The sequence below is a fragment of the Eucalyptus grandis genome, chromosome 7 (genome assembly GCF_016545825.1).
Source record: "Eucalyptus grandis isolate ANBG69807.140 chromosome 7, ASM1654582v1, whole genome shotgun sequence".
Classification (NCBI taxonomy): Eukaryota; Viridiplantae; Streptophyta; class Magnoliopsida; order Myrtales; family Myrtaceae; genus Eucalyptus; species Eucalyptus grandis.
The window spans coordinates 15,323,089-15,350,338 of record NC_052618.1 but is presented as its reverse complement, the minus strand read 5'-3'; the positions used below and the strand labels follow the sequence as shown (position 1 = coordinate 15,350,338).

At 40.6% G+C, this 27,250-nt stretch overlaps 1 protein-coding gene across 1 annotated transcript; it reads right to left on the bottom strand.

Moving 5' to 3' along the window:
* Positions 1-8,192: 8,192 nt before the first annotated feature.
* LOC120295891 (omega-hydroxypalmitate O-feruloyl transferase-like) lies at positions 8,193-25,066 on the bottom strand. Its single transcript, XM_039317501.1, has 4 exons — positions 24,957-25,066; positions 9,950-10,008; positions 9,188-9,666; positions 8,193-9,086 (listed from the first exon to the last, which is right to left on the bottom strand). Exons 1-4 carry the CDS (start codon positions 25,064-25,066, stop codon positions 8,193-8,195), a joined length of 1,542 nt encoding a protein of 513 aa, XP_039173435.1.
* Between the last annotated feature and the right edge of the window lie 2,184 nt (positions 25,067-27,250).

Genomic DNA, 27,250 nt, shown 5'->3' with positions numbered 1-27,250 from the left:
AGTACTAACAAAGTAATTGACACAGATGGTGCTCATAGTGAGGTGGAGCCTATAGAGCCAACAGTTGCTGTAACTGCTAAAATTTACAAGGTACGTATTCGATCTCCTGATAGATATGGATGCAGCAATGGCTTTACTTTGTCTGCGGTTGAGGAGGTTGTGTCAAAAAATCCTTACGGAGCAGTTAAAGGTGCATGTGGGGTTGGTATTCTGATGAGGTCCTTAGTTATGGCGAAGTTCAAGTGAGGCTTGGACTTGGATAATATCTGTGGCGGTTGAGCCTATCGAGAGCTATGGGAAAGTAGCAGCAGAATTTTAATTTTTGCGAAGCGATTGTAATTTAGCTCAAACCTCGAGCCAAGGTGGAGATTGTTAAATATGACTCGAGTTTGAGTGTTTGCTAAAACGCGAAATTTGGTGGACTCGCGAAGGAGTTGCACAAAAGGGGAAATAAAATTATATATATGTAGCAAAGTTTTCTGTTTCGTTACAAAGGAGGCCGAATAAGCCGAAGCTTCATGGGGCCCAAACCGACGCGATTTCACGCCTTTGCACGTTGAAGACGAAGGTGGTGGGGCCCAAGGTCAAAAGTTTGACCTTGGGCACACACCTACATGAAGATTTCCTTCTGTACGTGAAGCAAGAAGGTGGGCATCGCGTATAAAAGGAAAATATATTTGCAGGTCTTCAGTTTTTGAGGGTTTCTTCTTTTCAGTGAGTTGCTGCCGCACGCCCTACGAAGCCGCACACGATCGTTGAGCGAAGCCACATATTGAAGCGTCGTTTACTCTAAGTGTCGTGGGTGTTCTCTGTTTGTGAGAGACATCCGTAGGCGCTGGGTGCTTGATAGCGGGTGTTTGTGTTTCTCGTGCGGCAAAGCTTATTCATGATTTACATCCAAGTAAGATTGGTGTATTGGGTGTAATTGGGGTTTGGGAAACACCGAGAGAGTGTTTGAGTGACTTGAGTGTGTAATCTCCTTGTATCGCTTGATCTATAGTGAAATTCGTTGCTGCTCTCCCTGTGGACGTAGGTTTTTACGATTGAACCACGTAAATCTGGTGTCCGATTTATTTTTCTTCTTCCGTCTATATTTTGTTCAATTGCTCGCCCTTAATCGCAACATTTTCATCAATGGTTCAATCATGGGATTGCGTTAATAATGCATGGCTAGTTTCTTAGAAATAATAACTTTAAAAATAATATGATAGGAAACGAAAGTATAGAGTAAGAGTTTCGAATGATATCTTCATATAATTCCCTATGTAAGGAACAAGCATCATTAAATTCCTATATTAGTTTTCACTTGTGTGCCTTTTTGCAAGCCTTGCCTTTTGATTCGCTGCTTAGCCAATTAGTTTCTCCTGTTATTATATAGGGGAAATTTATCAAAAAAGTTATAAACCTATTGCAATTGTGTCAATTCAATTATAAATATTTTTTTAGTCAATTCAGTCTCAAATCTTTTGCCTTTATACTAGTTTAGTCCATCCCACCAATTTTGGTCAGCCAATGCTAACGTGACATTGCCAGCGTGACGTATACTTTTGTAAATAATATTTAAATAATTTTTGAATATTTTATCATTTTTCTTTTCTTTAATTTCCATTTCACTTGGCCAACAAGGGTCCTTCACTAGAACTGAGCAAGGGCATCCTGACCCTCACCTGGTCTGGGTGAGCAAGGTCATCATAGCCCTAAGGGAAAGGGGGGAAATTTAAGAAAATAAAAATATAAAAGAAAAATATTTAAAATATTAAAATATTGTTTAAGAGAGTTCACATCAACACTAGCAGTGCCATGTTAGCGTTCACCAACCAAAATATCTCGGAGATACTAAATTGACATAAATACAAAAAGTTAGGATTAAATTTGCCAAAAAAAAAAAAGTTTAGAATTGAATTGACATAATTGCAATAAGTTTAAGACTTTTTTGATAATTGTCCCACCATATAGAGATTTCCTTCATGTCATAAATTAGACATTGCTTGATATTCTTCTTCTAATGCTATAATCAATTGGAAACTTCTTTCGTTAGAATTTTTTATTTCAAAAGTACAAAAGAATTTAAATTAAAAATAAAGAAAACACTCAATAAAACATAAAATGGTCATGTCATATATATATATATATATATATATATTCTATCTTTATTAAATTTTGATGGTGTTATTAACACATTAGACTTGGACTAACTTAGGACCCTTATAATCTAATTAATGTTGACTATATCGGAAAATAAGTTTTGACTTTTCATGTGCCGACTCTCCAATCTTCACACATTTGGCGGAGAACCCCTCAAATCATCCTTTTAAATAAAAGAAAAACTTGGTTTATAAGGAAAATTTGAAGTTGTTTTCTTCTTCTTCTTTTTTTGCCAACAATAGTTGTAAGAATAAACTCAAAATTTCAAGCAAGAATTTTAAGTCATCATGGTACGGATTAATGTGGAATCACAATGGCAGGGAATCATACCATACTTGGGCATGACTCCTTGCTTAAGCAGAGTTCGAATCATGGCACTTGTGGAACGTGGGGATGCTGAAATTGACAAAGGAAAGGGGTAAGTTTCATGCAATTGACAAAGGGGAAGAATGATTAAGAGGTTTGACTGAAATCGAAGGGAGAGCCAGGGATCACTGGCAAAAAGAGAAAAAAAGGAATGAGGACTTCACGTTTTCTCGAAGCAAAAAAAAAAAAAAAAAAAAACTGTGTTTAGCGGACTATCCTGATTTTCCATTAATTATTATTTACGATATGCGGAACGTACTTATTGGCAATTGCAAGAAGCACCATTCAGCTTCGCGTGCAAGGGATTCAAAAGATCTCTCGTCCATTTCGAGGAAATGAAGGCAGAGATCCTGGCATGTATAGACTAATCAGCCTCTTCACTCAGGGAGACGCGGTCGGCCTTATGCAGACACCGAAATAGAAAGGGAATCGGAGAAAAGCCGAGGGAGAAAAGACACATCGAGAGGGAAAGGGACCCCCGCCATCGATTTGAGAAGGATTCGGAGCCTTCTCGTGTCTTATTCTAGTTGATATCTTCAGATCAGTCGCTCGTTCTAGATAAATTATTGTTTAAATCTTTCAAATCATCATTAACTTAAAGTCTAACTTTCGACCAAAAAAAAAAAATTTAAAGTCTAACTCATGTTTTGCAGTCTTTGGAGATCGAACCCTTATCTTTTATTGATTAGTTTTTGCACGTAGAGCCTAAGAACTTCCTTCATATCATGGCCATTATAGACAAGTCAGAACTGAACCTAGCCTGATTCGTGACCAGAACAAGGCAAATTGTTACGACACTTTTTCGTTCTTCATATTTCAATTATATTGTTTTCATGTAGCTATGTGACTAGTCCATATTGCTATTTTTTTTATATACTAATATGACCATGCAGAAAGTGAAATTGAATCTTAGGGTGCCATAATTTTGGAGCTACATGTCAATTTGCGCTTATCTCATTTAATAAATCGCTGAAGCCATGCTGATGTTTGATTGAACTCATGCACGTAAAGAGTAGCCTTTGGAATGTTCACAATTTCACCGAATTGCATGTTTAGATTAAATTAGTTGCATTTTTGTACAGTTGTATGTCATCATAATATCTCTATCTTAGGTGCAAAGAGGAGGTCTCTTTATATTTGAAAACTATGAGGTGAACATGACAAATGAAGTAATGCTCCCTAAATCCCTGGCATCTTTTCCACAATAAGAAGATGTTATTGTTTTGGTTTTCTAGTTTTACTGTCAGGCGGAGCCTTGAGAAGCATCGAGTTGGAGAGATCCTTTCCGCAGCTTCTCAAGAAACTTTTTGGAATTAATTCTTTATTATGCATAACTCATAGTCAATCAGAAGCACAGATAGAAAAGGAAGAAAACTACAGAGTTTTGAATTCTACAACTTGGCAAGATCAGTTTCCATAAACAGTGTACTGTGCATTGCATTTTTGTGATTGTTGCCTCATTTCAGAAGGGAAAGTCTCAGCTGACCGTCCTCCAACGGTCAGCTGGTGACCACACATTTCCAAGGGACAACAATTGAAGGTTTCCCTCATTTATTTATTTATTTATTTTGATCTTTTCCCAAAAAAAAAAAAAAGAATTGGTGAGAATGTCAACCGGTTGACATCGTTCACTTTTTTTTTTTAATCTTTCCAAAAAAAGAATTAGTGAGAATCCTACTAATAAAAAAGAAAAATTGAGTTGGACTGTGATGCGAGGATTAGAACAAATAAATTGTTTCAAGCACTGGTTGTTGAAGAAAGATGACATGAGGACTTAAATTTTGAAAAAAAGATGTTAGGAATCATGTTACAAAGACAAAAGGTTGAAATTGCAAGAAGGAGATGGGCAAGCACTTTTCAATTATTTTTCAACCATGCAGTTGAAAAATTCCAATGTTTATTATGTGCTTGACTTGAATGATAAGTAGAGACTATGTAATGTTTTTTGGGTGGACGCACGATCAAGAGACGCGTATAGATATTCTGGAGATGTAGTCACATTTGATACCACTTGTTTGACAAATAAATATGACATGCCTTTTGCTCCATTTGTTGGTGTCAACCATCATTGTCAATCAGTTTCATTCAGATGTGGTTTGCTTGCAGGTGAGACAACAAACTCTTTCATTTGGTTGTTTAAGGCTTGGCTTGAATGCATGTTAAGGAATGCCCCTCAAGCTATTATTACTGACCAATGTAAAGCAATGCATAATGCAATTTCTAAAGTATTTCCATTTGCTTGTCATCGCTTTTGTTTATGGCATATAATGCAAAAATTTGGGGGATCATCTTCAATATAAGGGTATAAAGTTAGTGAAAGGAAGAGCAGTTTATGACTCCCTATATGTGAGTGATTTTGAGATTGCTTGGAAGGAGCTGATTGATGCACATGGTTTCCATGATAATGACTAGCTTCAAACATTGTATGAGGAGTAGGAATGCCAATATATTTGAAAACTACCTTTTTTGCAAGCATGCCAACTACTCAAAGAAGTGAGAGTATGCTTTTTATGGACACGTTTGAGTGATTTTGTCTCTAAATATGAGCTTGCACTCAAGGACAAGTATCAAAAAGAAGGTCCTATTGATTTTGATTTCTAGACAATCAGAACCTTAGTTGAAAACAAAGATTTATTATGAGAAGCAACTCTCCTCCATGTGTACTCATAGCATCTTTAAAAAGTTTCAAGTTGAAGTTGAGATGATGCTGCAAGCTTTAACGTTACTCAAGTTCACACAAATGGAGCAACACCAACTTTCGGAGTAAAAGAGCGTCAAAGTAATCATGATAATGGTAATTCCAAAATTGTCAAATTTGAGGTTTTGTATTGTAGCACGGGCAATGAAGTTGAGGGCATTCATAGGATGTTTGCTTTCAAGGATTATCTTTTTAGACATGCACTATGTGTTCTTTATCACATTGGAGTAAATGACATACTGGACAATTACATATTGTCTTGATGGAAAAAGGATTTCAAGCGTTCATACCTTTTGAACTCCATATCTAACGGTGTCAAATTTGACAAACCAAACGAATGGTATGATCGCTTATATAATTATACTATCTAGATCATACAAGAAGGTTGAAAATCTAGAGAGCGATTTAAATTTGTTGTGCAAGTATTGAAGGAAGCAAATAAAAAGATTCAGATTGCAGGCCTCAATCAGGCTGAAGAGCACCTAAACAATTTCTATCAGAATGACACTCAAAACATTCAAATAAAGGATCCAATCCAACGAAAGATTGGTTGTCCAAGAGAAAATTGATTCAATAATCCAATTGAGAAACACAAACGAAAAGCATCTACAAAGGTAGATTTATCTATTTTGCATTCAAGATACATTGTTATTATTATCTGTATTAAACTATATACTTTAAAGTTTAAGAACATTTTCACTGATAATTCTAGTTAACGTGACATAATTTTATCATATATTTACTATCAGATTAATAGTACTTTGCTAAACTAATGCACATAAACTTTCTTGTAGAAGAAAACAATCCTTGATCGCTTGATGCACATTAACTCTCCTGTGAATTTGGTTCGCATGGTATGGGGTTTCCAAGGAATTATGTAGAATTATTTGAAAATTTATTTCATAGCGTATACTAGTTGAATTAATGTATACAATTGGCTAGGATGAGGGTATAAGGAATTTCATTGATTTTAACACAATTGATAATTCGAATGAGATAAGTCACCATAGCTATTTTCGAAATCTGATTTGCAATCAAGAAAGAATCGAGGTTTTCAATCATTGCTGATACATGTTTTTATTTTATTTTGAATTAAAATACCTTACTATAAATTGACTTATTATCTATATAAAATGATATAGCGTCAAATATCTCGTGATTATGTGAATCTTCTCAATGAACCAAACGTTGAAACTATTTTAGGTAAAATTTGTATCCAAATTGTTCAAAAATCATTTTTTGGCTTAGTTTTGACTCATGTGATCTTAAGATTGATTTTGTAATGGTTTAGGACCCAACACATCTTCATCTACAAGAATTGGATCAATGGGGTGAATTTTCTTCTCTTCTAATTCATTACTTTTATTTTGTCCTTTTTCTTTTCTTCATTTGTTTTATGCATAATCAATATTACTCGTCTTAATTTTAGGTTACTTGGAGTCTTTTTAGAACAATTTGATTTTGGTGAAAAGACTGAGGAGCCAATTCATTGCACAATGATTTTGTTATTAGTGCAAAACCAACGTTTCAAGTGTATTTCATCTTTTAAATTTAATATATCTATATAATGACATTAACTATTTCTTTTTAATAGGTGATAATATTTTTACTTGCAACTAATGATGTTTGGATTGTATTGGAATTTTGAAGGGTTCTTCGAGTATGGCTTTGAGTCTTATGTGCACAAACATAAGAAATTATCACTTTGATCACTTGTTTTTTACTTGTATTTTTTATTAGGAGGGTTCTCATTAATTTTTTCTGGAAAATAAAATTTAAAAAAAGTAAAGGAGGGACACTAGTTGATATTCTCACTAGTTTTCTTTAGAAAAGATAAAAATCAAAATAAAAAAAAAATAAAGTCGGGAAATCGGGTGACAAAGTCAACCAGTTTCCCTTGGGAATGTGTGGCCATTAGTTGACCGTTCCTCCGTCACTTGACTGAGGGACGGTTAGCAAAGCCGCTCTCATATCAGGGAGACTAGCATAAACTACCACTAATCTCATGTAGTCTTTCTCTTCGTGAAAGGAGGGGGAAAAAGAAGAAATGCAAAGAAATTCCACATGATGATGGAGAAGGAGCCTTCTCTGGTGCTTTTTTTTTTTTTTTTATTATCAATCAAACTCATGGATCGGGGATCTTATGTTAGTTTTCTTTACCGTGTTAGATTCAAAGACAGATCACATGAACTGTTGACGAAGGAGAAAAGTTATTAGTTCACTTCCGTGCGATTGTGAGCAAATCAAAAGATTGTGCACGGCTCAAAGTAACTCAAGGATTGTAACATCCTCGATTTCGATTCTTATTTTGGTCCCAACTAGAAGGCTAAGATAGGCCTTAGGTTAGTCAAACCTTCTTAGAAAATAAGTGTGAACAAATGTGAACAAATGTGAATGTATTAAATAAAGTGGGGGAAAAAGATATCTTCATAGCCTAGACTCATTAATATCCTAGGATCTAAGTGTGAATGGTAGACTTTGGAACCTACAAATGAGAGGTCGCATGTAGAGAGAGAGAGAGAGGAGAAGGCCAAGACAAATCCAACTTTAGACCAAGACAAGTCTACCTTCTCTCTTTTAGACATTAGCCAATAAATAACCGAGACAAGTGTCCAAGCTAGTATAGAGCCTACTTTTTATTTTCTTTTTTTCACTTTCTTTTCCTTCCACAACTTGTGTGGTTAATATTTTCTCACACTAATGGCCTCATATGCCCTTAATTTACTCTTAATATCTAATCAATGGTGTACAAAATCACATGCGTAGAACTTTTCTTCACATTACTAGTGTATGTTATGGGCGCTCTTTCATAAATTGACATTTGTATCTATAAGATTCCATTTTCTGGAAAGTACATCACTTTATTAATGGAAGCATATCATATAAAACAATAGGCAGAAGCAGCACAACACCACTGCGCTAGTCCTACTTAAAACCAAGGGCGTGAAAACTAAGCTTCATATACTCATATCCATGGATGAGACTAGAACTTGCTTTTCAGCGTGAGCTCATGCTGAATCAACTTCGAGAAAACATCCATGGCGTCGCAAGTAAGCCCCAAGGACACAACCAACTCGTCGCTCTCCCTGCTCCGGGAAGTAACCAAGATGAGTTTGTCGGGGACCGTCGCCGGTGCCACCTGGAATGGCCTCCCGAACCCGAAATCCATCTTGTAGAAAGGAAGTCGGCTCCACTTGCTAATGCAGCAAGTGCTGCCCTTGCAGTCAACTAGGACCCTGTTCAACTCGACGTGGTCGATGGTCGACCTTATGTAACTCTCGGTGACGGATGCAAGCGCCTCGTGCACAGTCCTGACAGCAAACGAGAAGGGATTACGGGTCAATTCGCCCGCGCTGCACTTAGCGCAGGACCAAGCGATGCCGTTCCCGAAGTAGCCACTCGGCAGTGGGGGGTTGAACTTGGGGCGGCCGTCGACTGCAGTGAGTAGCTTCGTCGTCTCGTGAGGACCGATTCCAAGAGCTTTGGTTCGCGAGATCCACACAAGCGCTGATATGACTTCGAATGTCGTCGGGACTACGGAAGAGCCATTCTGGGTCGTGATTCTTGACGCTTTCTTGAGCTGAATGAGAGCGTGTGGCTTGAAGCAGAAGGATCTATAAATGAGGGGCTTGGTTTGGGGGTCGACCACACGACCGGGCTGCCGATCTCTCGGAGCATACTCATGGTGGGGGAAATTAATGTGCGGAGGTCGCCTCGGGTGCAACACTGATCGATCAAGAAAGGGAAGAATTGATGGCGGCTTGGCTCGAGCCAGGTCTGTCCAGTAAGCTACAAAGTCTGTGAGGGCTTTCCCGTCGACAAGGACGTGATTCATGAGGATGCCAATGACGATCCCTCCGAACTTGAATGTCGTCACCTGGATTTCATGATAAACTGTAAGTGGATATCTACTTATGTGTACTAAACTAAATAAGACCGTCGGATCTAGTGAAACCCACCATTTTCAATAGTATTTACCTGCACCGTTAGCAAAGGTACTTCCAATATGGTCGGGGCTCCGTCGCTGTGCTTCACGAGTTTTCGCAGCATGGTGGGATTGATGGCGCTGATATCGCCCAGCACTCCAATGTCATCCTCCGATGTCGCTTCGACAAACAAGACACCTTCTCCAGTGCATCTCACCGCCATCCTCCCATCGCTCCCCACGACAAGTCTGCCCGCAAATGGATAGAACTCGACCAATGCCTTGGCCAGTGAATCTTTGATCGTCTCGATCGTGGTGGGAGGCCTTCCCCTCCCTTCGCCCTTGAAGGTGAGCACGGTCTCAATCACGTATGGGAAGGTCTGGTCGAGGTTCGAGAGAATGTAGAGCCCACCAAACGTTTCCCTCACTGGAGAAACATGAGCTGTGTTCACGATCTTCACATCAAGCTTTCGCGTAGCTCCAGCGTTTCTCGGCTTCTCATTTCCTGCTTCTTTGCACAGAATAATCGAAGCTGTATTTATTTATCCGCAAGCTTTGGGTGATACCATGGTAAATGTACAACTTGCTAATTGCTACAAACAACCTGACCGTAATAAAATGGTAAATTACAATATCAATTAATATAGTCCACATTAGGAAAACTCTTACATTGATCTGTCATAGACGAAATTGACCAGCCATATTTGTTTATATTGGTTGCATGAAAAATTACATGATCTTGTCAATTAAATATAAATATATTATTATATATTTGAATAAATGCAAATTAAATTCAAAATGTGCATGCTACGTACCGTTCTTGCTTTCATTCTCAAATGACTCAAATGTCCCTTTAAGAATTCCGGTACCCATCCTGTGGATAAGAATTATGAAACATTAAGAAAATTAACCGATTAACCAACAGAAAATATTCTTGTTATTAGTAACAATCTATATCTATAGATTATCATTAATGATGAAAATATTTTCATCACATTCATTATTCTAAGTGATACAAGCGATCATTTTAAGAATTTTTTTTTTCTTTTAAAAGTGTTGATTTTCTATGAGCATTCGTAGATTTTGCAATCAAGTTGCGTCACTTTGAGTTTTATTATCGGCACTGAACTTTTATTTCTTCACAATTGATGACACTTTGACTGGGATCTGATCAGCCTTCTAGTCGAATTTGACTCAATAGAGACATGGACCAATTTTTCGCGTATAAGCATCACTATAGATGTAATATTTAAACTCACGTCGATAATTAAATATATAAAAAAAAAAACTCTAGTTAAAATTAATCAAACTTGAATGCATATTTAATGTGCAAGATAAAAAAAAGGCACATACCTGAGCAATTTCAACTTCTAAAATTTTCGAATGTTGAGTTACAGCAATTAAAGCAAGTCTGTATTTATATGTGCGAGGTTTGACGGGTCTTTGTGGCCAAGCCCTAGGTCAACCCAGCTATGTGGGTTCCATGCATTAATAATTTCAATACAATATGCATTCCAAAGAGAAAAAGACTTTGAAGACCCAATTCCAAAGTGAAAATGACAACCTCTTCTCGCTCCCTTCGCAAATTCCAAGATGTGATCCTCATAAAACACATGAATCATGCGTAAGTACTGATCTCTTATTCAAAACTGTGCCAAGCCTCTTACCTCCTGAATCTCAACCTAGCTATGTGGGTTCCATGCATTAATAATTTCAATACAATATGCATTCCAAAGAGAAAATGACTTTGAAGACCCAATTTCGAAGAGAAAATGACAAGCTCTTCTCGCTCCCTTCGCAAATTCGAAGATGTGATCCTCATAAAACACATGAATCACGTGTAAGTACAGATCTCTTATTCAAGACAGTACTAAGCCTCTTACCTCCTAAATCTCAACCTAGCTATGTGGGTTCCATGCATTAATAATTTCAACAATATGCATTCCAAAGAGATAAAGACTTTGAAGACCCAATTCCGAAGAGAAAATGACAAGCTCTTCTCGCTCCCTTCGCAAAATTCCAAGATGTGATCCTCATAAAACACATGAATCATGCGTAAGTACCGATCTCTTATTCAAGACAATGCTAAGCCTCTTACCTCTTGAATCTAAACCTGAGTCTTAATGCTCTGCTCACTTTCATTGACCTGTTTGCCAGCCGATGGTAGGCACGTCATGCGATCCCTGTTTACCAGCTCGCCATTGTGCGAAACCAATAGAGCTTTGGCTTGCGACACCACAGTAGGAAGCCGTCCAACGCCAAGTTATCAACCCACTTGATCGAGAATGTCTAACTTTGCACCCTCAAAGGGGTCCAAAGGCTTGTACATGTTGGAAGTTTGGCCCCGTTTGGTTCGGCTTTGGGAATGAGCTTTGGGACTCTAAAGTCCCTTGGTCAAATGCAAACGCATTTGCCTCAATTTTTTGGGTGACTTTGGCAAGATGCAATTGCATTTCCAAATGACTCTAAGGGCCCTCAGTCCAAAGCAAGTCTAGAGGTCCTTTGGGAACTTGCATTTTCGGAATGTAAGTTCCGATTACTGTTCATCACTGTTCATCTTCTTCAGTGGAGAAGCTGATTGGAGGCCGCCAACCGGCGGCTAGGGGTCGCTTGTGCCGACGGCTGCCGCTTGAGGGTTGCCCGACCCCAACGACTGTTGCCGGACCTCAGGCAACGCTTGGGTCGTGCGACCCAGGCGACTGATGGCCTGAATCGCAGGTCTTCATGGCCAAGCCTTGGGTCAACCTAACTATGTGGGTTCCATGCATTAATAATTTCAATACAATATGCATTCCAAAGAGAAAATGACAACCTCTTCTTGCTCCCTTCTCAAATTCCAAGATGTGATCCTCATAAAACACATGAATCACGCGTAAGTACTGATCTCTTATTTGGGATAGTGCTAAGCCTCTTACCTCCTGAATCTAAACATGAGTCTTGATGCTTTGCTCACTTTAATTGACCTACTTGCCAGCTGATGGTAGGCACGTCGTGCGATCCCCGTTTACTAGCTCACCGTTGCATGCCCCATGGCCGTATCAGTAACCGACAGAGCTTTGGCTTATGACGCTATAGTATGAAGCTGTGCAACGCCAAGTTATCGACCCACTTGATCAAGAATGTCTGACTTTGCACCCTCAAAGTGGTCCAAAGGTTTGTACATGTTGGAAGTTTTTGGTTGTAAAAATAAACTAAGTGCATTTTCCTTGTTCCACATAAGAAAAGTGGGAGGAAGTGGGCCAATTAATAAGTGTGGGGTTTTTTTAGTGTACCTAAAGAGATGATTGGGTGTGGGCTAAACCTCACCATATCCGTGTGCAGGTGCGCGATTCTTTTGCGATATTTAATTAGCACTAATCATATTAATTTTAATCAATTCAAAGTTTGTTTTTGTTTATTGAGAATTTTCAGAAATTAAAAAAATTAATAAATAATAATTTCGAAATTTTATTTATTGAGACTTCCCTTATTTTGTCACATGTATATCAATTTGGGATTTTTTATGATAAAAAATAGTTTGAGATAAATATTTCACAGATATACCAATTTAGGATTTTTCTTAATATTGAACCTTTTAAATATGATTTCATCGACTGACACAATGAGCGAATTTAGGATTGGTACCTAATCAATGTTTGTCCATTAACTGTGGAGGGAAGGATGAAAGGATGGATTAGGACTAATTAATACATTAGCAGACCAGCCGTGCATCAACGTTTGCCCATTAGCAGAGGAAAGGATGGAATTGGTGATGGTGACTGGTCCACTAAAGGAACAATAATGTAGAAAATCATCCATTTCTATGCCCAAGGAATTGATTGGCATTTAATTAAGGCCTAGACTAAGGTTAGGTTCGGACCCAAAAAAAAAAAAAACAAACAAACAAACAAAAAACTGAAGTTAGGTTAACGAGCTTGTACCCATCTCCTCTTTTTTTTTTTTTCTTTTTTTAATCATGGTTTGGGTCTTTGCTAAAACAAATATCCATTTTCATGCTCTTTGATTTGTGTTTACGTTTAAAAAATATTCACTTGATAGTTATAACTTTCAATCAATCACTTGCTTGTAGGAATGTTGGGCCTTGCTCCTATTTGTTGCCTTATACCATCAACCTTTTCGTTTAAGTCGAACATTAGAGCTCAAGATTTGGTGATTTACTTTAGCCTCTCGACCAAGCACCAACGCTGTTTATCTAAGAAGGAACAACGTCATTTCTTGTAGTTTTAGTCTACTTTGCACCATCTTCCTTAAATGTAGGACAATTGGCCATGATTGGACTAACACATTAGTTAAATTAGGTGAAACTTTACAAAGAGCACTTAATTGCACTTTTCCTCAAAATATTTATTCTGTGCAATATATTGTTTGTTGATTGTGTAATTTTCCAACAATACTACTGAACTTTAATGAGAATGGAAGATTCTTCTAATATCTCCATATTGATCGTGACAGAATCCGAACCTCCTATATTTCATAATTTTTTTAGTGAATTGATATTTTGCACTTGTCAATTTTGTTTGTCTAATTGTATCTTCTCCCTTCATCGTGAAATTCTATTTCCACATGTTAAAAACTCCACGATATTAAAGTAATTAGATAAAGTAATATATGAGAGATATTTGGTTTCAACGTGTATCATTTGGGTCTCAAGTGAAAATCACATTACACAAAGAGTAAGATCATTTGTGCTCATGAGGACTGCGTTCATGCAATTAAAAAACCATTTTTTCCCTTCAAAATTGGCTCCAATGGCAACATGGAACGTCCTTCCCTCATGCGTGATGGATTTCCTAAACAATGGTTACAGTCAAGGTCAATATGATCTTTTCTATTCTTCTTATTTTTACAATCGTTTGAGTCGAAATAGCTCATCTTTTTCAATTACTCATATTTTTTAAGTTGTAATGTCTTCTCGGTCTAGTGCGTCTAGTGAGGCACAAATCAAGACAAATTTTTTTTATTCTTTTACACACAAATTGTTTGAATATTATCAAGAAATAGTGATGATACAACTATAACAATTAATTTATAAAACTGATTTATAAATGTGATGTGAATAAGTTGGTCAGACTACCACATCGTTTGATCAATCATTTCCAAACGCATTACTCTTAATAGGATTCAATTAGCCAACAAATTTGAATCGGACCATCCATTTTTCAAAGTGGTGATACAGCTATCTTATATGAATATATCCATGGAAAGATCCCAAGCTTGATTCATTCATGGTATGTCTTCAAATTTGAAAGCTTTCCTTGTATTATAGTTTGTTCTTAGCTCAAGTTTTCACTTTGTTTACTTTATCCCTTATACCCGCGTCTTCAAATTTCTTGAGAAGCTGTGAGAAGGAGCTTTTGAACTCGATGCTTCTTGAGGCTCCAGGTGGTTAAGCCTAGACTATAGAATTAGAAAGGCGAAGCAATAATATCTTCTTGTATGTGGAAAAGGGAATTGGGGATTCACGGAGCATGACTCCATTGTTCATGTCCGCATCATAGTTTTAAAATATTAAGGAAACTCCTCTTTTCAAAAATGTTATGATGACATACAATTGTGCAACGATGAAATCACTATTTTAAACTAAGCAAGCAATTCATTTGGGCCTCGTCGAGAGAGCCGTTAGTTTTTGCTTAATAATTGGCTGACCTTTTGCTTAATTGATCATTGCCTCAGGAGGGGAGGGTTGAAGTGGGAAAGTAGTGTTTCTCGACAGTAAAAGGAAAGAGGCCAAACAAGTGAGGGCACCTGGTCAGTTGTCATACATTTATGAGGATGCAAGGAAAAGTAGTTGTCGCATTAAACACCGTCTTAGCTTCCCCTAACTATTCTCATTTAATCTCTGTGTCTGTCTCAACTACCCTAATTAAACCAATCTTATGTATACTTATAAGTTTGTGCAATAGTAGCAGATGAAAGGACAAGGAGATAGACATCATTGATGGTGAGTGGTCAAGTAAACAAACAGTAAAATGCAGAAAACCATTCATTTCTGGAAGAGGGACTCATCGCATTAAAGGCCATTTCAACACCCACAACTACCCTCAATTACTCTTGTCCCTCTCTCTCTCTCTCTCTCTCTCTCAATGACCCTAATTAATGCAATCTTTCGTATAATTAGGCTGTGCTTGGTAATGTTTCTATTCAAAAATTGTTCCTGAGAATAGAAATTAAAAAAAAAAACTATTTATGTTCCGGGGAACAATTTTTGAATAAAAGAACGTGTTTGGTAAACTTATATGATTTCTATTTCTGGAATAGAAAAAGAATAAAAACACGTTTGGTAAACTATATAATTTTTGTTCTTTTAATTTTTTTTTTATTATTTTTTTCGTTTTGTTTTCTTTTTCTTCCTTTTGGCTGGTCGTCAACCTCGGCCATGGGCGCGGCCGGTCAACGAGGCCGGTGGCCTCGCCCAACCACGGTGAGGCTCGCCGGTGGTTGGGCGAGCTCGGCCTCGCTGGATCTGGGTGAGCTCGAGCTGGCCCAACCAAGGTGAGGCCGAGCCTCGCCAGGGGCCGGCGACTGTGACATCCCAAATTTTCAACCCTGTCTTCTCTTTTGAATAAATCGGGCATTTCATTGACGCGTCTATAGGGTTATTCTCGAGCCGATCGCTCTCGAGATAACTAGACTAGCTGGGAAATTATTAAGGAATTTTAAGGCAATAGACTTGAGAATTCGATCGGGAATCGGCTTCTTGACCGTGTCTATCTTTAGAGGCCATTGCGGCGCGAGTATAAAATCGATTAGAGATCGAGAGATAGGTCGGTTCGGCGAGATGTGTGGCTAATCGTGGGTGACCCCACTAAATTAGAAAATTCTCATCGGCCGACACTAGACTGATTTTCTTATTGTTTTGGTACCCTGTGTCCGTAATTGAATCCTCGAGATTTTCACGACAATCAAGAGTCGCCATTGAGTCGAGTGGGTTCATAGTGGCTCGAAGAAAATCGACCACGGGTCATTTGCCTTAAAAAGTCTGAAAACTACCCGATAGTCTAGGTCACGCTAAAAAAACGCGCCGAATGAAAATTAACCGCCAATTCGAGTCCGATTTCAGAAATTGAAGTTTTGGCCATGTCACAATAAATTTTTGGAGCATCGACTCAGTCCAGAAGATTTTCGGAGATTCGGGAAATTTTACGGAAATTGGGTTCGGACGTCGCGGAAATTTGGCGAAGTTGATTGGCTAAATTGATAGAAAATTGGACTTCCAGTGGCGCTTTGAGTGTCGAGATTTATAGAAAATCATTTGAGATTTTTCTTCATCGAAATTGAACCTGATTCGGGAAGTGAGTGAGGAAATTGAAAATAAGAAATTGGAAATTCGGGCTTTGCAAGGGCAGCAATTTTGGGACTTCAAAATTTGTTGTTATAGAGAAATTATAAGTGGGAAAGTATTAGGGGGACGTGAAATTAATGCAAGGGATAATTTTGAGGACTTTTGAGGCCAAAATTATGATGAATATTAGATATTTTGGCCTTGATCCAATCCTTTTAATAAAGCAAAAGCCAGCTGCTTTCTCCCCATCGCTGTCTCTCACCGCCTCTGTCCCTATCTCGTTTGATGAACCGTGTAGCCTCTTCAATATTCTATCTCTGCCTTGCTTTTCATCCTTTTTATTCTTTTCTCTCGTTCACGCACCGGACGGAAGCCCACACCCTCCACCAACGTTGGTCTTCTCTTCTCCAAGTCCACTTCTTTGCCTAGTACCAGCGAAGCTGGTGTTGGCCTTCGAAACCCCAGAGAGTTTCCTCTCCCAGGCGGCCATCATCCACCGAAGAAGAAATCTCCACGCAGCTTTAGTCTTTGTCGAGCTGCCCTCTCTTAGTCAACAAGCTGCCCATCCACGCGTCTTCTTCTTCAAACGCATGAAGTAGCCGCCTCATCCGTGAAGAACAAACTCCACCGAAGCTCCTGCTCTCGTCCGTTTCTTCTCAACGCGTGGCCTCCACCAGCATGACTTCATGTTCAGCCCAGCAGCAACATCGAGCAGTGTCTTCAGGCTTTGACTCCAAGAGCCAGCGAACGCCCACGTCTCCCCCACCGAGTGAAGCCACACGCGAGCTGCCCCTCTTCGATTTCGTTGCAGCATCATCCATCTTCGCGTAGAGCTGCTTCGCTGTGTCAACTTCAGCTTCACGCGTCTTCACCGAGTCAATCCCATCTCCACCGTTCAAGCAGAGTCCACGAGCAGCTTTCGTCTTCAGTTTTCTCCAGCGGCGTGCCCTCAACCCTCACGAAATTGTGGAGGCCATCTCAACAGCAACGGCCCAGCGAAGCCAGCGAGATCTGCAAGCTTCAGTCCCAAATTCAGCCCAGCAGTTGGGCCATTGAAGCCCATGAATTGATTTCAATAGAACCAGCAGCTTCTTTGGGCCTTCTTCTTCAGCCATGAAGCCTGTGAAGTCTTTGTCCAGCAGCCCATCAATAGAATTTTACTGGGGCCCACCTCCTGCAGTTTTCAAGTCCAGTCCAAGTGAATTAATTGGTCAAGCCCATTTTCAGCTTAGTTCAAGTCCAGCAAGTTGCAAGCCCAATTAAGTTCAGCCCAGTCCAAAGGAAGCCCAGTCCAGTGCAAGAACAAATCTCAGTTGGGCTGAGATTTGTTGGGCCAAGTCAAAGCCCGGTCCAAGTCCGCCGGTGTCGTCGAAAGTCCGATTTCGGCCGCCGTCGCGTCGCCGTTGCGGTGTTTCGGTCTCCGCTTTTGTCAAGTGAGTTTTACTCACTAATGCTTTATTAGTTTGCTAATTATGTCTTAGGGTTGGTTAGATTTAATTACATGCACTTAGGTGGTTAGATTAGGTTAGAACAATTAAATTAGTGACTTGAGGATGCATGTTAGGTGGTTAGACCTAGCTATTAGCAAGTAGAAATGTTTGATTATTTATTGAATGTATCTCGGGATTTTTCCCGACCCGTTCGGGCTCCAATAAGGCAATATAGGCCTAAATTGGATTTTTATGTTTATTTATTTATTTTCGAAATTTATTTATTTAATTAATTATTTTTCCGGAAATTCAACCGGGATGGCCGGTGACCGGAATTTCGTGCCGATTGTCGTGGTGCAGTCCGTTTATTTAATTGAGCTCTACGTTGTGTGGAATTGAATTTATTGTGGAATTTTAGGAATTGTCCTAAATTGTTTGTTATTGAATATTTGATTGGCAATGGCTAAGCATGAATATATATAGCGCCAGTACGTTGATGGGCTATATAGTAGGGAAAATGGTGAGACCAATCAGGTACGATATTATTGGACATACGTGGTTCGGTGATTGGAAGTATCAGCGCGAAACGGCGCCTTAAAGAACGCACGTAAATGACTTATAGACAAACGTGGTTCGGTGATTATGGGAATATCATTTGGTGAAAACGCGCCTTAAAGAACGCACGATGTTGTCTATAGCCGATGTCACCTTGGCGAAAACGCGCCCTTGAAAGGACACGTGGTTCGGTGATCAAGGTTATCACTAGTGAAAACGGCGCCTTAAGAACGCACGGTGTCGGTGATCGGTATGTCATTGGCGAAAACGACGCCCGAGAAACACATGTGATTTGGTGAATGAGTACGCCACTGAGAAAGCGTGGTATGAGTGGGAATGACCTAGAGAGGGTCTAATTGACATGTAATCGACTTAGTCGATTGACCAGAGCTTGATCGTATGTCGTGAATTGTTTGAATATCTATGTTTAACCTTGAATTGCAGGTTGGAGCTGAGGCTAAGGTAAGTCCTCTGACTCGTGTTGTGCTTAGGCAACCATATGGCGTATTGGTTTATTAATCGAGTCTTAGTGGGTAGGACTCGGCGAGACGTGGTCTCATTGGTTATTGAATAACCATTTCGGGACACGAGGAGAAACTAAGGAAGAGGAACCTGAAGGGGAGAAAGACTTTTGAAGAAGAAGAAGATCCAGAGAGGGATCTTGAATATAACCCAGATGTGGATTGAGATCTCATCCCTTTTGTGCACCCTGTCTTAGTGTAGATAGGTGTGAGACTTTTATGTTGTAAATAGTATTGTAAATATACTATGAGTTGTGCTGTTAATGAAAGTGTGGTTATGAATTTCAATATGAAAAATATGGCCTACTTTCCTATCCCATTGTTTTATTATGCAGGGATTTATAGCTTTGCTTCCGCATGTGCTTAAAGAAAAAGAAAGGGTCGGCGATACATAGTCCAGGATATCGCATTCTAAAATCGACCAAGTAGAAGGTTGTGCGCGCGTCGAGGTTCGGGCGTGACATCCCCTTTTGTGGTATCAGAGCGAAGTTGAAGATTGGAGTGATAAGGAGCGTTGACCATGGGATAGTTAGTAGGAAAGACCTTTAAATTCATGCTGGTGCATGTTTATGTTAGCTGAATGCTAAAATTGTTTGCGGTGTGTGGATCGCTCACCTTCTAATCCAATGTGGGTTTGGAAGTCGGGTTGCAGTGTAAAGACTGAACCATGAGCGATCAGGAGCTAAGAACTCCTAGTAAGAGGACAATGTCCTTTGTAACTCGGGATGATGCAACGACTAAGGTCGTACCCGAGTGGTTGTGGCAGAGTGTTGACTCTGGCCAGCTCGAGTGTAAGAGTACCATTGCAGGTTGGTACTAGTGTAGTAGCGTCGAATGATCCTAAGTTCGATAGGATCGTTCTGATGCAAGTGTTCCTTGGGTTCTAGATGAGCCAGTGAGATCAAGATCAAGTTATTGTTGTTGTCACCTTTGCTGAGGTTCAACCTGGAAGGATGATCAAGGAATAGATTTTGATATCTGAGTCAAGATTCAGTGCAGGCAGACTTGGAATTTGGTTAGGGAAAAGACTGATGTTGAGAGAAGAGTATTCTATTCCACTTAATAGGAAGGGTGGAATAGTCAGGTCAACATTCAGACAAATGGAACTTGTTGTTCCATGGAAGATGGTATGGATCAGTCTCGTTTATTCTGAGGACGGGAATTCGTGGTAAGTGTCGCCAGCATGGATAGCGAGTTATGGGTTGTCCAAATAAGTAGATGAAAGCTCGACAACGGTTACTGCTGTCACCGTCGATAAGACAGGTCAGAAAAGGTGCTTCATAGAATGCACTATGGAATTTTGGGATAGGTCTCCGATGCAAGAAATAGTGCACGCTAGCACTTGATAGGAGATAGAAGACACACCAGATAGGTGTCAGAGTTGTAGAAGGAAGTATGGATAAATCCAGTGTCCGAGTATGACTAGAACATGTTGTGATGATGACTAGCATGTCCATCAGGTGAAGGATTGTCAGTGGAAGTCCAAGGTAGCATAGGCATTGCTACTGCGGCATAACGCCACTAGGATGGCGAAAGGAATGGGAGTAGAATTGATCTTGCACCGATTAGAGAAAGAAGGTATTGGAGGTGATTTTATCAGAGTAACGTAGCAGAGTTTTGTGCTGAGTTCGTAGAACTTAAATTGTTGAGGTAAAAGTGAAAAGAAGGGAATCACTAGCAATAGTTGTGCTTGACTAGTTCTTTGAGGTGTGAGTTTGATGCCACATGAATAGTGTGAGTTCATAGAGCATCGACGGTGATAAGGAATCATGGTCATGGAATAATCCAGTTTAGTCTATTAGTTTGCGAAAATATCAAGATTATTAAGAGTCGAAAAGAATCTTCGATTTTAATAATCTCGTTGGCTAAAGACAATCCGTTTGTTAGACGGAGGTTGCCAAGATTGATTTGACAGCGGTAGTGGATGTGTCGGTTAAGAAATAAAATGAGAAGAAGGTGGCCGTGATACAGAAAATTTATAAGATGGTTCCAAAGGAATTGCTTGGGTTACCGCCGGAAAAGAAAGATTGAAATTGCAATTGAGATAGCACCGGGATAGAGCCGCTCTCGAAGACTTCTTACCAGCTGTTGTTGTCTAAAGTGGTAGAATTGAAGATGCAGATGTGAAGATTGATGAATGAGGAATTCGTGTATATCGGTGCATCACTTTTTGGGAAACATCGGTTTTGTTTGTGAGAAGAAGAAAGATGGTTTTATTGCGAGTGTGCATCAACTATCGTCAACTCAATTAGGTGAAGATCAAGGACAAGTGTTCTTTGCCAAAGATCAATGAATGGTGTGACTAGTTATAAAGAGTATCGATGTTTTAAAGGTCGACTTGAGATTATGAAGTCGTTAGTTACGAACCAGGAAGGAGGTTGTACGAAAGACAGTCGTTCGTACTTGATATGGTCTTTACGAGAGTATTGTAAGATCGTTTGGGCTTGGTGAACACTCCAGTTTCTGTCATGGATTTGACAAACAGAACGTTCAATGAATAAGTGGATCATCAGTATGTGATTGTGTTCATTGATGATATCTTGGTCTATTCGAGAAGTGACGAAGAGCACGAGAATCATCTAAGATTAGTGCTCCGGACTTTAGGACGCATCGGTTGTATGCTAAGTTTAGCAAATGCGAGTTTTGGTTGACTCGTGTCGCGTTCTTAGGTCGTGTGATTTCCGGAGAAGGAATCTCCGTCGACCCGAGCAAGATAGAAGCCGTGATCAAGTGGCCGAGACCGACATCAGTGGCAGAAATCAGAAGTTTTCTGGGGGTTAGCAGGTTATTACAGATAGTTTGTGGAAGGGTTCTCATCGATAGCATCGCCTCTGACAAAGCTCCCGAAGAAAAATGAGAAGTTCATATGGTCAGACAAGTGCGAGCGTAGTTTCCAAGAGCTGAAGGAAAAGCTAACTACCGCACCTGTGCTGACAATTCCATCTGGTCCTGGAGGATTCGAGATTTATAGTGATGCGTCTTTCAGGGGATTGGGTTGCGTGCTGATGCAACATGGTAGGGTTGTTGCGTACGCCTCCCGTCGATTGAGACCTCATGAATTGAACCCACCGACGCATGACCTAGAGCTCGCAATTATCTTTGCCACGAGGATTTGGAGACATTATTTGTGCGGGGAAAAGTTTCAAATCTTCACGGACCATCAAAGTCTCAAGTATTTATTCTCTCAAAAGGAGTTGAACATGAGGCAGGCGCAGATGGATGGAATTCTGAAAGACTACGGCTTGTGATATTTTATATCACCCGGAAAGCGAACAAGGTCACCGATGCTTTAAGTCGAAAGTCTTGGTGGCTCATATACTTGATTAAGGAGTGGAACTTAATCGAGAGCTCGGGATTCGGTATTCAAATTTGAGGTAGGCCGCCTTTCGAGTTTATGGCCACCCTCGGGTGAACCCCGGATGTCAAGTTAGAATTAAACAACTCCAACCGACAGACCCAGATGTACAGAGAATTCTTCAGGAAGACGCAGAGAAAAGAAAGGCTGATTTTCAGATTTATGATGACGGGACACTATGATTTCAAGGACGATTGGTTGTACCTGACGATGTAGAGCTTAGAGAAGAAATTTTATCTGAAGCACATCGTAGCAGTTACAGCATTCATCCTGAAAGCACTAAAATGTATCAGAATCTACGTCAACATTATTGGTGGTCAGGTATGAAGGCGGATATCGCCAAGCATGTGGCCAAGTGTTTGACATGTCAACAAGTGAAAGCTCAGCATTGCAAGCCGGGAGGACTTTTGCAACCTCTCGCGATTCCAGAATGGAAATGGGAGCATATCGCGATGGATTTCGTATTTGGACTACCGAGGAGTCAAGAGGAAATGATTCGATGCGGGTAGTAGTCGATGGCTGACAAAGTCGGCTCACTTCATTGCGGTTCGAAAGGACCTCGGTTTGGATAGGCACGCAGACCTATGTGCGCCAAGTGGTTCGAATGCATGGAGTGCTAGGTTACGATAACATCGATAGAGACCCGAGATTTCTTTTGCTGCTTTTTTGGAAGAGCTTGCGAGTGCTCTTGGTACAAAGCTTCAATATAGTACGGCATATCATCCTCGGACGGATGGCGAGTCGAGAGAACAATCTGAGACCCTTGAGGACATCTTTGAGCATGTGTTATAGACTTCAAAGGAAGTTGGGAAGATCGACTTCATCGAGTAGAATTCGCCTACAACAACAGTTATCAACAGAGTATTCAGATGGCTCCTTTTGAAGCACTGTATGGCAGAGCGTGCAGAACACCAGTGTGTTGGGATGAAGTTGGGGAAAGAAAGATAACAGGCCCAGAGTTGGTTCAGTAGTCAGTAGATGCCGTGACAGTGATCAGAGACAGATTAAAGACAGCGCGGAGCGAGCAGAAAATTTATGCGAGATAAGCGCGGAGGTCTTTGGAATTCCAAGTTGGTGATCACGTTTTTGAAGGTGTCACCAATGAGGGGAACGCGCTTTGGTAAGAAAGGCAAGGCGAGTCAAGTACGTAGGTCCGTTTGAGATTCTTGAGAGAATCGGGACCTTAGCGTATCGTCTTGCGTTGCCGCCAAGATTGGTGCAAGTGCATGACGTCTTTCACGTGTCGATGTTAAGGAAGTATGAGCCTGACTCGACCCACGTACTCAATTTTGAAGAATTGGACGTGGATGACCGTGTGTCATACGTCGAAAGACCGGTCTAGATTGTTGATCGCAAAGAGCAAGTTCTCCGTACAAAGACTATTCCCTTAGTCAAAAGTGGTGCAGCAACACCACGGTACGAAGGAGCAACATGGGAGATTGAGGAGTCAATGAGAGAATTGTACCCCACCTTTTTAATCAAGTCTTGTAAGGTTTAAATTTCGAGGACGAAATTTTTATAAGAAGGGAAGAGTTGTGACATCCCAAATTTTCAACCCTGTCTTCTTTTGAATAAATCGGGCATTTCATTGACGCGTCATAGGGTTATTCTCAGAGCCGAGTCACTCTCGAGATAACTAGACTAGTTTGAGGGGAAATTATTAAGGAATTTTAAGGCAATAGACTTGAGAATTCGATCGGGAATCGGCTTCTTGACCGTGTCTATCTTTAGAGGCCATTGCGGCGCGGTATAAAATCGATTAGAGATCGGAGATAGGTCGGTTCGGCGAGATGTGTGGCTAATCGTGGGTGACACCACTAAATTAGAAAATTCTCATGCCGACACTAGGACTGATTTTCTTATTGTTTTGGTACCACTGTGTCAGTGGTGAATCCTCGAGATTTTCACGACAATCAAGAGTCGCCATTGAGTCGAGTGGGTTCATAGTGGCTCGAAGAAAATCGACCACGGGTCATTTGCCTTAAAAAGTCTGAAAACTACCGATAGTCTAGGTCACGCTAAAAAACGCGCCGAATGAAAATTAACCGCCAATTCGAGTCCGATTTCAGAAATTGAAGTTTTGGCCATGTCACAATAAATTTTTGGAGCATCGACTCGGTCCCAGGAAGATTTTCGGAGGTCGGGAAATTTTACGGAAATTGGGTTCGGACGTCGCGGAAATTTGGCGAAGTTCGGATTGGCTAAATTGATAGAAAATTGGACTTCCGGGCCCGAGCGCTTTGAGTGTCGAGATTTATAGAAAATCATTTGAGATTTTTCTTCGTGAAAGTGAACCTCAATTCGGGGAAGTGAGTGAGGAAATTGAAAATAAGAAATTGGAAATTCGGAGCTTTGCAAGGGCAGCAATTTTGGGACTTCAAAATTTGTTGTTATAGAGAAATTATAAGTGGGAAAGTATTAGGGGACATGAAATTAATGCAAGGGATAATTTTGAGGACTTTTGAGGCCAAAATTATGATGAATATTAGATATTTTGGCCTTGATCCAATCCTTTTAATAAAGCAAAAGCCAGCTGCTTTCTCCCCATCGCTGTCTCTCACCGCCTCTGTCCCTATCTCGTTTGATGAACCGTGTAGCCTCTTCAATATTCTATCTCTGCCTTGCTTTTCATCCTTTTTATTCTTTTCTCTCGTTCACGCACCGGACGGAAGCCCACACCCTCCACCAACGTTGGTCTTCTCTTCTCCAAGTCCACTTCTTTGCCTAGTACCAGCGAAGCTGGTGTTAGCCTTCGAAACCCCAGAGAGTTTCCTCTCCCAGGCGGCCATCATCCACCGAAGAAGAAATCTCCACGCAGCTTTAGTCTTTGTCGAGCTGCCCTCTCTTAGTCAACAAGCTGCCCATCCACGCGTCTTCTTCTTCAAACGCATGAAGTAGCCGCCTCATCCGTGAAGAACAAACTCCACCGAAGCTCCTGCTCTCGTCCGTTTCTTCTCAACGCGTGGCCTCCACCAGCATGACTTCATGTTCAGCAGCAACATCGAGCAGTGTCTTCAGGCTTTGACTCCAAGAGCCAGCGAACGCCCACGTCTCCCCACCGAGTGAAGCCACACGCGAGCTGCCCCTCTTCGATTTCGTTGCAGCATCATCCATCTTCGCGTAGAGCTGCTTCGCTGTGTCAGCTTCAGCTTCACGCGTCTTCACCGAGTCAATCCCATCTCCACCGTTCAAGCAGAGTCCACGAGCAGCTTTCGTCTTCAGTTTTCTCCAGCGGCGTGCCCTCAACCCTCACGAAATTGTGGAGGCCATCTCAACAGCAACGGCCCAGCGAAGCCAGCGAGATCTGCAAGCTTCAGTCAGTCCAAATTCAGCCCAGCAGTTGGGCCATTGAAGCCCATGAATTGATTTCAATAGAACCAGCAGCTTCTTTGGGCCTTCTTCTTCAGCCATGAAGCCTGTGAAGTCTTTGTCCAGCAGCCCATCAATAGAATTTTACTGGGGCCCACCTCCTGCAGTTTTCAAGTCAGTCCAAGTGAATTAATTGGTCAAGCCCATTTTCAGCTTAGTTCAAGTCCAGCAAGTTGCAAGCCCAATTAAGTTCAGCCCAGTCCAAAAGCCCAGTCCAGTGCAAGAACAAATCTCAGTTGGGCTGAGATTTGTTGGGCCAAGTCCAAAGCCCGGTCCAAGTCCGCCGGTGTCGTCGAAAGTCCGATTTCGGCCGCCGTCGCGTCGCCGTTGCGGTGTTTCGGTCTCCGCTTTTGTCAAGTGAGTTTTACTCACTAATGCTTTATTAGTTTGCTAATTATGTCTTAGGGTTGGTTAGATTTAATTACATGCACTTAGGTGGTTAGATTAGGTTAGAACAATTAAATTAGTGACTTGAGGATGCATGTTAGGTGGTTAGACCTAGCTATTAGCAAGTAGAAATGTTTGATTATTTATTGAATGTATCTCGGGATTTTCCCGACCCGTTTCGGGCTCCAATAAGGCAATATAGGCCTAAATTGGATTTTTATGTTTATTTATTTATTTTCGAAATTTATTTATTTAATTAATTATTTTCCGGAAATTCAACCGGGATGGCCGGTGGCCAGGAATTTCGTGCCGGTGTCGTGGTGCAGTCCGTTTATTTAATTGAGCTCTACGTTGTGTGGAATTGAATTTATTGTGGAATTTTAGGAATTGTCCTAAATTGTTTGTTATTGAATATTTGATTGGTAATGGCCAAGCATGAATATATAGCGCCAGTACGTTGATGGGCTATATAGTAGGGAGAATGGTGAGACCAATCAGGTACGATATTATTGGACATCGTGGTTCGGTGATTGGAAGTATCAGCGAAAACGGCGCAGCCAAAAGAGCACGTGAATGACTTATAGACAAACGTGGTTCGGTGATTATGGGAATATCACTGGTGAAACGGCGCCTTAAGAACGCACGATGTTGTCTATAGCCGATGTCACCTTGGCGAAAACGCGCCCTTGAAAGGACACGTGGTTCGGTGATCAAGGTTATCACTTTGAGTGAAAACGGCGCCTTAAAAAACGCACGGTGTCGGTGATCGGTATGTCATTGGCGAAACGACGCCCGAGAAACACATGTGATTTGGTGAATGAGTACGCCCACGAGAAAGCGTGGTATGAGTGGGAATGACCTAGAGAGGGTCTAATTGACATGTAATCGACTTAGTCGATTGACCAGAGCTTGATCGTATGTCGTGAATTGTTTGAATATCTATGTTTAACCTTGAATTGCAGGTTGGAACTGAGGCTAAGGTAAGTCCTCTGACTCGTGTTGTGCTTAGGCAACCATATGGCGTATTGGTTTATTAATCGAGTCTTAGTGGGTAGGACTCGGCGGGACGTGGTCTCATTGGTTATTGAATAACCATTTCAGGACCACGAGGAGAAACTAAGGAAGAGGAACTGAAGGGAGAAAGACTTTTGAAGAAGAAGAAGATCCGAGAGGGATCTTGAATATAACCAGATGTGGATTGAGATCTCATCCCTTTT